Raw genomic sequence first — 11,884 nt, forward strand, 5'->3', positions numbered from 1 at the left:
ATGTAATATTCTGCACTGAATTTTTATTGTCTTTTGACAACTAGAACTTGTATAGAAACATGACTGAAGCCACAGTAACAGGCAGCATAAGTAACATGACAAACACCTGACACCAGCAAGAGCTCAGCAAACTATACTGCCTGCCCCATGTGTGTCCAGAATGGCACACAAAACCATACAGCATTTATGCCACCACTGTCACCATATGCTCTGTTGTGACATTAGCTTCCACTGAACAGCTGCATTATGTTGCCCATGACTTAGGATTAATATATAAAATAACATTTCTTGTCACTGGAATTCATGCCATTCACAAATGCCTCCATCCTGCTCCAAACTCGCTGTGCAAATTTAGCATATTCTGTTTCCCTCAACTGCTATAGGCCAGTCGATTATAAGCCATGAGCTGAGAAGCAAGAGTAGCTGCCTTGCAGATTCACCACCTGGAGATGATGCCTTCTGTTAATTTAGTAAACTCATATTGGATGAGAATAAACTTATGCTCTCACACTTCTCCAGTGGATCAGGCTGGACATCAGGAAAATGACTTCTCTGAGGAAGCACACACACCGTCTCCTCCCTAAGCAACTACAACATTGCTCATGCATGGGAACCATTCCAGCATTTTTAAATGTGTTTCTAACTCTGAAAGGCATTTTTGTTTGGTTGGTTTTTAAAATGCATGTTCACTCACAAAGACTTTTGCAGATGAACCTACAACCAGTTCTGACCCAAGTCAGACTGCTTTTGTTACACTTTTCCTGCCACCGCACACTCCCCTTGTGTTTCTCTGTTGACACCATACTCCTCCCCAACATTTAACACTGCTCCTCAACTGGTGTCATAGGAAGCTTTAAAAAGACAGCTGGAGAACAGCATGCTGTTTAAAAAGAGCAAACCTTGATTCTCCGTAGAAGTTCTTCCAAGTGTAATAAAGAGAAGGTGAACGGCCACCTGCAGGTACTTCTGCTAGAGCAGCAGGGTTGGCAGTCCAATTAGAAGAGAGAAGCCACCTAAGGTAAACCGTGGTCCCACACCGTTAACAATAAACGAAAACACCTAAGGACTACACATCTATGAGATGAAAGAGTATGTTACGTTTGCTGCCTTCAGAGCTGAAAGAAATCAAAACTCAAAACACGCTTGCTGCACATCTGAAGAAGTGCAACAGTACCTGTGGGCTAATCTTCCACTACCTTAGGAATTTTCCACAAGTTTCTCAACGCCTCCACACCTTCTGAACTTGCAAAAAACACTGGCAACTGATTTTGCACCAGAACTGAAGCCTGCTCCGGTCTCCAAGTGACCCGATATAGTACTCTCGCTGCGCCCAAACAAAAGCACAGAGCTGCAGGCCGCCAGGGAGGTACAGTGTTATATGCAGAAACTAAAATACCCTTCCCCTGAAGGCTTCGGTACCTCTTGGAGAGCCAATTCCTCCATCTAGCCCCAGAGGGCGAGGCTGCCTCCCTACACAAAGCCCCAAGACCACCTCCGACAGCAAGCACACGCCTGAAAACGGCCTCTTCCTCCCGGGGACGCGGAGGTAAAGGGAGGACAGTACCCCTAAACCTCCTGGAGACGGGGGGCGCAGAAAAGGTAGTCCCCCACCCCATCCCCACCCCGGCCGCCTCCTCACCAGCCGGTCTCGTCCTCCTCGCAGCCGGCCAACCTCTGCAGCTCCTCCGGCCTGAGCAGCGCCGCGTCGTCCAGGAGGCCGTTGCCGTCCTCGCCGGCCGCTCCGCCGCCGAGCTCTTCGAGGGGCGGCCGCCGGGCGGCGGCCCTGGGGCTAAGGCAGCGGCCGTCGGGCGGGGAGGCGGCGGCGGGGGGCGACGGGGAAGGCCCGCTGCTCAGGAGTCGCTTGGGGCTGGCGGGGCCCGCCGGTAGGGCGCCGTGGCGGCTGCGGAGCTGCTCGTTCTGCTTCTCTAGCTTCTTCACCAGCTCCTGCAGCTTCCGCACCTCCGCGTCCGCGTTCACGCCCGAGCCGACGTCCTCCATGGCGCCCGCCGGCAGAGGGGCGGCTGCGCGGGGAAAGGCAGCCGCGCCGCCCCGTCTACATGGCCAGGCGTCCCGCGGGGGGGGGCGGGCCGCGGGCACTACCACTACGGCTACTGCCACTGCCTCCTTCTCCTCCTCAGCGGGGCGGGGCAAGGGACATGCATCCGGCCGCCGCCATCTTACCATCTCCGCCCTCCGCCTTGACGTCATGTGGGTAACCCGGAACCGTCGCTGCTCGCGGCTGTTCCTGGTGGTTGGGAGCCTCCGTGGCGGTTGCTGTCCCGTGCGCGGCTTCCTTGCCTCAGTGCAGCCGGGCGAGGGGCCGCGCTCCTCACGGCACGGCGGAGCCCTGCGCCGCCCCGCCCGCAGTCTCGTCCCTTAGGGGCCGCAGATCCCAATCAGCGGTTACACGGCGGGGGCCCCGGGATTCTTTCCCAAAGTGCTCTAATCCTGTAAAGGATACGAGGTGTGCCCTTGGTCCGGGGCCCTGGCGATGGTCATGGGCCCTCGTGTGAGACGGGCATGTGAGCTGTTTCCTTTTTGTGCTGTATAAATATATATATTCATATAAAGTGTGCCACTGAGAGTCTTGGGCCTTTATGTGTGAGGAATTAGTGGATCGTGGAGTTTTGAAGATGAAGTCTCCAAACTTCATCTGCTGGCATAATGGGGATGCTCAGCCTTCCCCCATGCCACTGTGGGGCATTGTCCTTAGAGCCAGTCCTCCAGACCCTTTTCCTCCTTTTCGAGCTCCGCCTGCTCAACAGGTTCATTGTGGAGCCTGTATTTGCTGGGGAGAGGAAGGTAACCAGCAAGCAGGCTGGAGGAGAACTGGAGCCTGCAGGAGATGACCCTGCAGATGACTGTCATTTTCCAGGCTCAGGGAGCGAAGAGGGGAAATGAGACTGTGATGCTCAGACCTGTGAGCTATGCTGAGAAGGTGCAAGGCTTGGGGGCAGCATGTGCCACATGATTCTGCTTGGGTTGTGCAAGGTATGGGGCATGGACTGTTGGGGCGTTGGGGCTGCCAGACATGAGTATACAGCATTATTATATATGGGGACAAGGCTAGGGTCACTTCCTCACCTTACGCAATACTCTCCCCTTCTCCTTATGCAATGTTCTCCCCTTATACATTGAAAATTACATTATATCTTTATGTACAGCATTGTTGAAGAGTTTATGCTGGAGTCATTATCCACTGGTACTTAGGTCCTCACCAGAATCCGGGCCTTTGATTCATAAATACAATTTATGTCATTTTTTCCTCCAAGTCAATATCACCTTAAGTATGTAACTGTATTAAAATACTTCCAGGCTGGTATCTTTCAATAAAGCACTCAATAAATTACTCTTATGGTAACGCCTTCATTGTCTGCTGGCAAAACAAACTGTTTATCAACAGCAAACTTTACCACAAATTTAGTATAATTGTCTCAACTATAAAACTATTAAATAGTTTTGGCTCATGAGCTGAGACCTTTGGAACTCTGCTTATTGATACCACATTAATCTTTCAACCCTTGGAGACTGGTCAGTAAACCAATTTGCAAATTCAGCTCATTCTCTCTTAAGTCTGTATCATTTGGTATAAAGTGCCTTAAGGGAATCCAGATATATTCTGTTAGCACAATTACTTTATTAACAGAACTTAGAGTCCTCCAAAAGGCAAGCAAAACAAAATGTTTTTTACAGTAAGGATCTTGTGTGGCACTTGCAGTTCAGTGACACCGCAGACAACTCAGTGGTTGCTGAGTGTAATAGCAGTCCTAACCTATGTAGGGAACTTTATTCCAACTATGAATATTTATTAGTAGGACTACACAATACAGATTCTTTGTTCTTCTTTAGCTATCTTCAGTCCACACGTTGGTGGCATGATAAACCTTCAGTTACTTGCATTAATTGTGATTTTATAATAGCAACGAAAGATCAGCCCTTTCTACCCTGCAGCTACTGGGATCAGGATGGGGCTTGTGAGGGGGAAGCGCCAGAGTGTGAAGTGGGGCTGTGAGGAGGGGCTCTGCCAGGAGATACAGAGTGGGGAGAACGACCAGGACCAGAAAGAACCTCTGGTTCCTGGGAGCTGCTGAGTCAAACCACAGCTGTTTGTGGCAGTTATGTCATATTTAGGGTCTTCCTCTGTGATGACCTGTGAGAGCCTCGATGTGCACAGCCTGTATCCTGCCTTGCCTGCCTGCCCTCCCATTCCATTCCCTTCCCTCCACTCTCCTTCCTTCCCCTCTTTTCTCCTCTTTCCCCAGCCCCTTTTATGGTCTGCCTGTCCCCTGGATTCTCTACCCCAACTTTCTGTCCCCTGCTGACACCATTACTTTGCTGCCAGCAGCTCTAGTAATCATTTCTCATTACAAGCTACTCTCCCAGCAGGTGTGTGGATCCGGGGGGGTGAGAGATGAGGGGTGGGTGTGTGTGTGTGTGTGTGTGTGTGTGAGAAAAAAGATTGAGAACTGCTGAATCATCTGCTGGTTTTTGCAAAGAGTAAAGGTGACTGGGATGAACAAAGGGAGTCATTGATTAATAGGCACCATAACCTATGGTTGAATATCAAGGGCCATAATCCTGCCTTCTCATTCATGCTTGTGCTGCAAGTGCTCTTCTCATATTTTGGGAACTGAGGAGCAGCAAGGCTTGGGCCAGAAGCTTCCCATTAAATATCAGGTCAATAATGGGCTTTCATGAGCTTCTCAGTCATCAGATTCCGAGCTTGCACTGGCCAGATGTTAGAGACCACACCCGAGCATAGGCCCCTGGGTGATTATACACAAATAGCCTTAATTGATTGTAATGCCACAAAAATGAGACCTTTCCACTGTGTCATAAGAGCAAGTCCTCTGAATGTGAAATTAGATCAGTTGCAGATTTTTTCCTGAGCGGCTGCAGTTGGTTCCTGTGCTGTCTTTTCCACACACACGGAGAAGGAAGGGAAAAGCACCATTTCCACAGCAGTATTTTCAAGATCTCAGTACCTGCATGGATGCTTTGCTTCTCTGACATGGGGCAGGTTCTTACCTCACGTGATGAGAGGAAATGAGCAATCCCTCCAAAGGAAAAGAAGCCTTAGCAAGGCTCCCATATCACCCAGGTGATTTTGCACACCCCTCTAACAAGGGGGTCCTGAGAAAAAGGCCACCAGGACCCTTGTTGTGATGGCTCTTTGAGCTCTTTAGCAAGAACAACCCTGTAGTTAGTTTCTCATGGCTGTAATTGCTTCATTGTTGGTTTTACATCTGGCAAAACTGCTGGAATCTTGACTTTGAAACCTTTCAGTTGTTTCAAACTGAAACAACTGGGAGAACAAAAGATCCTTCAGGGGAAAGAATACATGAAGATGGGCAGATGCATCTGGTGGGAAGTTAACATTTGTAGTAAATATTTAACTTCACGCCTGGAAAACTAGACTGTTTTATAAGCAGCTTTGTTTAGTTCTTGCAGAAAGTTGTTGCCTGTCAGACTTCTCAAAGGAGGTGTTCAACAGGACCACACATGTTCGTGTTAGGCAGTGTTTATCTAAACCTTTGACAAAATAGAAAGTATAATTTGTCATTACAATGCATTGTATGTGCACACATTGCATGCACAGTGGAATAAGTGTGCCTCTTTCATAATATGTCCCTTTCAGAATTAATTTCAGAACTGTTCAGCTGGTTCTACTGAAAGAACCAATGTTGCAACTTCAGTTATTTAGAAAAGATGTCTCTGAGTATATCTGGCCTTGTCAGTGGTGAGACAACAAATTTAGCCCTTTAGATTAGACTTATGTTATTTGCAAACTCAAAAATACAGCCAGTGTCTCTGCACACACCTTCAGTAACTGTCCTCTGGAAACTGTGAGCAGCAGTGATTGGCAGTAAATCCAATCACTACAGTAAAGACAGTACAGATTGGCAGTAAAGCCAATCACTACAGTAAAGCAGTAAAGGCATTGATGCATAAATACACTTAAAAGTCTTTATAAATATTTTTTAAGGGTGTTCACAACTGACACTATCATGGGCGAGAGACCGACATCCAGTACACTGGTCTTGCCAAGTTACAAGCCTGCCTGAAGGGCAGGCAAGATTCCAGCTAAGTTTTGCCATTGAAAGGACATCTTTGGTGTCATGAAGTATAAAATGTAGTTCTTTGGCATGAATTTATATGCTGCTTCTTTTCTGCACAGAAAAAATGTTAACATTTTGACCACAGCCATTTTAAACATGTATTTTATGCTTCAAAGCTGGAGCAAGAACAATTCTAGGATATTATGTGCAGTATCTCCTGATGAGGCTGGTATTCATGGCATACCATGTGGCTAGAAAATGTATGAATAAATATGTACTTCAATCTTTAATGTTTGTATAATTAATTTATTGATTACTTTTTTCAAAGATTATCATCACAATTGAGCATTGTAATAAGTCTTCTTATCACAGAATCCCAGAATATCTGAGGTTGGAAGGGCCTCTTCAACTGGTCTAACCCCTCTGCTCAAGCAGGGCCACATAGAGACAATTGCCCAGGACTGCACAGGCCTTTTGAGTATCTCTAAGGATGGAGACTCCTCCACCTTTCTGAGCAACCTGTGCCAGTGCATCATTACCCTCATAGTAAAAAAAAAACAAACCTGTCTCCTGATGTTTAGGCAGAGCCTCCTGTGTTTCAATTTGTGTCCATTGCCTCTGGTTCTGTCACCAGGCACCACTGAAGAGAGCCTGGCTCCATCCTCTTTGCATCCTCACTTCAGGCTTTTATACACATTAATAAGACCCTCCCTGAGCTTTCTCTCCTGTAGGCTGAATAGTTCCAGCTCTCTCAGCCTCTCCTCACAGGAGAGATGCTCCTGTCCATTTATCCCCTTTGTGGCCCTTCGCTGAACTCTCTCCGGTTTCTCCATGGATGCCTTGTTCTGAGGAGCCCAAACCTGGACACAAGACTCCAGGTGTGACCTCACCAGTACTGAGTAGAGGGGAATGATCACCTCCATTGACCTGCTGGCAATACTTTGTCTAATGCAGACCAGGATACCATTTACCTTCACTAGGACATGTAGCTGACTCATGTTCAACTTGTGCCCACCAGGAGCCCCAGTTCCTTTTCTGCCAAGCTGCTTTCCAGCTGGGTGACTCCCAGCATGCACTGGTGCATGGGGTTGATCCTCCCCAAGTGCAGAACTTTGCATTTGTCTTTGCTGAAGTTAATGAGGTTCCTGTCAGTCCCTTTCTCCAGCCTGTTGAGGTCTCTCTGGATGGCAGCACGACCCTCTGGTGTATCAACCACTCCTCCCAGTTTGGTGCCATCATCAAATGTGCTGAGGATACCCTCTGCCCCATCATCCAGCTCATCAATGAAGTTGAACAGGAGTGGACCCAGCATCGACCCCTGGAGTACAGTGTTAGTTACTGGCCTTCAGCTAGGCTTTGTGCTACTGACCATCACTCTCTGGGTCCAGATCACTGCAAGGCACCCCACATAATATTTGAATATTCACACTGGGTTCATCATCATGGTATCTGAATACTTTCAACAGCTTTAGGATCTTTTGCTTCTTCATTGTTTTTATATCTGCATGTGCAGTTCATTAGCAAATGCAAATTCAGTTCTGTCATGGAGTTAGCTACCAGTATTTCATGTTTATCAATCACTTGGAAAGAGCTTAATTGCTCTTTAGAAAAGAGCTGAGCTCAACATACTTAAAATGCTGTGGTGAGACCAAAGTGACTCAGAACACTGGGAAAGGATTTTCTGTTGCCAAAAAGATTCATGATTTATTTTCATTTCCAGACTGCAGTGATTTCATTCACTTGGGTAACACTAAGTGAAACCTTGCATGTATGTCTCCACCCTTATGAAGCAATCTTCTGCTCTAACATTCAAAAAAAAAGTTTCTGAATTTACTGAGATCTCTCCTGGCAATGCTGGAAGGAAAAAGATTTCATTGTGCTGAAGAAATGTTTTAAAAAAGATTTCCCTATGCACTTTTTTAACAGGAAAAAGCACCAAATATATGTTTCAGAGTGCAAAATAATTGAAAAGTGAGCACCTTCCAAACATGTTGGAAATTTGGAATTCTGTATTTACATGCAGACTGGAAAAGCTAGTATGTTTTAAGCATCTTTTTGGTGAGATTTTCATGAAAATTTGTAACTGAAGGGGGGAGACAATGTATACAGAGAGCATAGACCAAATGTGGCTATTTTGCGCTATACAGAAGGTATCCGTCGCCATCTAGTGACACCACGTTGTGGCTGAGCCGAAATGGGGCACTTCATGCGAGCGCTCCCAGGGAGAAGGCTATGCACCAGGGCTCTGGCCAGGCTTTTCCAGAGGTCTTGAGGTTGACAGGCCCCGGTTACGGCTCTGGGGACTGAGGGCTCACTCCTGAGGAGGTGGCCCAGACATTGTACAAAGGTGTGTGCAGAGTTTGTGGTGGCACAGCTCTTGCCAGACCTGTGCTGTGGGGAGGTAGCACAGGTATGTGCATGCTCTAGCCTCTGTGCTGACAATTCCCTGACCAGATTTTGAGAGCACTTGGAGAGGATCCCCTGCTTATTCCACGGCAGAAAAAATTCTTTGTATCTGGAGGGTGCCATGCAGTAAATCTTACAGTGTAACAGGTCCCAGCACTTACTGATCTTCTCTTCAACAACAGTACTGCGATTTATCACGGTGTCATGATTTTTTGCATTCTGATTTTTGTATTGTAATTTAAAAAAATATCTCAAGTGGGGCCTGAGTTTTACTCAGCGGTGGTAAAACAACAAAGAATGTATAGTATTGACCAAAACATTCCTGATTATATTTCTGCTTTTTCTAGTGCCATTCACTCTGTGGTCTCCGGCTGCTTAACTAAACTAGCTAACTCCACAGGGGAGCTGAGTTAGCCACTGTGGCCTGTCAGCAAGGATGAGCAAAAGGAAAGGCCCTGCAGGGAAATAAAGGAAAATTCAAATTCATTTGTTTCCTAGAGCATGTTTCTCAGTGCCTAATTAAGTGCATACCTTCTTACTGAAGTCCACAAGAAGAGCCATCATGCAATTTCCCACTTCGAGAATATTATAGGGTTTGTGAATGAGAGGCAAATTGGGAAAATATTGTTTAGAAACCACAGTGGGTTACAAGAGCAGGCTGTGCAGGGAGGGTGGTCAAGAGGTCCCCTGGAAGGGGTTGCAGGAAAATGGCCCTCTCAAGGTGGCTCTCAGCGAAGTCAGAGAAAAATATCCTGATCTCGAAATGGCAGGTCATGTACTGTAAGTCAGTGTGAGCACATATTGAGCCAAAATAGTTCAGTCAGATAACTGTGGAAGGCAACTATACTTCTTTAAGCCAGTCCTCCAGAACTTAAGTATGTATCCTAAAGGGGAAAAATTACAGCAAATAACTCCATTCACAATTAACTAAGAAACCCTTGATACTATGTGTAAAGAGAGACCCTACAAGGAACACATAGAATTCTATATAGGCATATTTTTACATGCCAAAAGGCATATAGAAAGGTGAAAATGTCAAAAGTCAAACTTTGGTAGAGAGTCAAACTTTGATTTGAGCAAATAATAAAAGCTACCTTAGCCATATAAACAATAGAAGTGGATACCTTATAGAACATAGATGTGGTTGCACTTAAACATAATGTAGGTCCTGCCCCAAACTACCTGCGTATTTGGCTCAGCATCAGTAATGGTAATGCCACAGTACACAGGGGCAAAACCAAGGATGTTCATGAGAATGGGTGTGGAAAATAAAATTGTCATCTGCAAGGTGAAGCCAAAGGGCAAAGAGCTCAGCTGTCAAGGAGGCACAGTAACTGAGGTAATAAAGCCAGTGGTAAAAGTTTTAAGGCATTTACTGAAACGGATGGCAACACCATATAATTTAAAAAATGAAAAATTAAGTAGTGATATTTAATGAGAAAATTGATCCACTTCTGTGGATCAATTTTCAGTATGATTCCAAGTGTATTGGCATGATCTCAACTGCCTACAAGGACTCAACAGTTTGTAAAAGAAATACCTGAAAATGGGAGAAATAGTTACCAAAGATAGATTGTGCCAAATTAACTTGGTATTTTTCTTTGCCAAGATACACAATGATTTTAGAGAATGGAATTACAGTAAAGCAAATCCACATAGATTTCAGTAAAGTCACTGACATGGTTTTACGTGGAAGTCAGTGTGATGATGTGGGGAAATCAGAGGGAAGAAACCAGCTGAAGAACAACAGCAATGGCTGTACTTACAGGAAACTGCTCAGGGAATAGGGAGATGAGTTGTGTAACTGTGGATTATGGATTGACTGCATTTATCATTTGCTAATGCTTACATCCAAAGAATAAAAACAATTAATGAAATACACTGGTGACAGAAAGAAGATATCTGGTGTGCACAGTAGGACTGAACTGCCATCAAGCAAGGGCTCATTTAACAGAAGTCTGGTGCAACAAAGGCAAGGGACTTAGAGACTAGGAAGAATTTCTTCAGGTCCATCAATTGCTGACAAAAGATGAAGAGAAAGGCCTGGCTGATTTAGTCAATTGTCCATCACAGGATGTCTAAAGACCACTACTGTGACACCATCATGAAAACTCAAAACACATCTAAAGATCTGTATAGAGGTGCTGCATTTTGAGTAGGTTAACCCTTTAACCCTATGTATGCAACCATAGAAGCTGATACCTTATGCAGAGTATTTAGAACAACTCTGTCACAGTGAAACAAGATTAATACATGCTGGGTGAACTTCAGGAAAGCAGACCTTAAAATGGCCAATACCAATACTTTCAGTATAGGCCATAAAGTGTCCTGTTTAGTTCAACCAGATGTGGTTTCAGAGAGTAACAAGGGGAGGGAGTAACTGGGGAGGGAGAGCTATGCAAGTCGAAGGATACTACCTTGAGAACAAATGAATATAAACTAGCTTCCACTGAATCTAAACTGATAATAGACTCCTCACCATAAGTTCATTATTAATAATTATTATATAATTAATAAAATTATTATTAATAATTGTTAATTATTGAGGAGGGTGGAGACAAGCAGCTGTCTTCCATCTAGAGTTTGCTACCCTTGCTTGTGCCCCATGCTTGTGAAGTTGCTGTGGTAACAGAGGTGGGAAGGATTTGAGTTCTGAGTCCCATGTTTTCCAGCTTCCTCCACATTCAAGTTGCAGTTCTGCACAGTCTGAACATTCCCATGAAAGCCATACATTAACATGCAGTACGTTGGTGCACATGCTTAACTTTAAGCACAGATTGGTCCCACCTGATCTTCAGATTTCAGGGGAAAACCTGAACCATGTGTAAAGAGTGATGTGTAATGCAACCTCTCATTTAAATTCAGGCAAGGCAACACAGACAAGCTTAACAAAAGGAAAGATGCTGCTGTATTGTATTAACCAAATTTAACTCACTATAGTGTAAATACTTCAGTGCATAAAGATAAAATATACATATACTATAACCAAAACCTGACCTCAGTGTGCTTCCTACTAAACCAGTGGGAATTAAAAGCTTGTAAGCATCAGGATCCCTCAGGACTGTTTGTAATTCAGGTAAATTGCAAACTTACAGATTCAGTGTTGGCTTTTGTTAATCCATGTTATAAATTATGAGTGTGCCAGTATATGTAACATGTTGCAGGTGTCCACTGACATATATATTTAATATACATATTTTTGTATATATATACTTGACTTCACTAAAAATGCTAAACTGAGGTATTACAACATGGTAAGTAATGTAGCAATAGAAATATTCTACCTCATTGCCATGTAGACTCTCAAATTTATAATCCTTTCAAACAGTGATATTTCTCTACCAAAATTGTAATAAAGAAATAGTATCTGAAGATGTAGACACCATCATGGAAAATCCCTTTATTGAGAGCTTGACAAT

At 44.8% G+C, this 11,884-nt stretch overlaps 1 protein-coding gene across 2 annotated transcripts in view; it reads right to left on the bottom strand.

Annotated features, from left to right (window-relative positions):
• The window catches only part of SLAIN2 (SLAIN motif family member 2), a 35,893-nt gene extending 33,817 nt beyond the window's left edge, over positions 1-2,076 (bottom strand). For both annotated transcript variants that reach the window (XM_062607139.1, XM_062607133.1), the window contains exon 1: positions 1,640-2,076. In XM_062607139.1, the coding sequence (XP_062463123.1) occupies positions 1,640-1,998 (359 nt within the window). In that variant the 5' untranslated portion in view covers positions 1,999-2,076. The remainder of the gene's footprint in view (positions 1-1,639) is intronic.
• Positions 2,077-11,884: the final 9,808 nt, after the last annotated feature.

This window comes from Pezoporus occidentalis, unplaced genomic scaffold (assembly GCF_034315485.1).
Source record: "Pezoporus occidentalis ecotype Australia unplaced genomic scaffold, CSIRO_AGI_Poc_V1 ctg1, whole genome shotgun sequence".
NCBI lineage: Eukaryota > Metazoa > Chordata > Aves > Psittaciformes > Psittacidae > Pezoporus > Pezoporus occidentalis.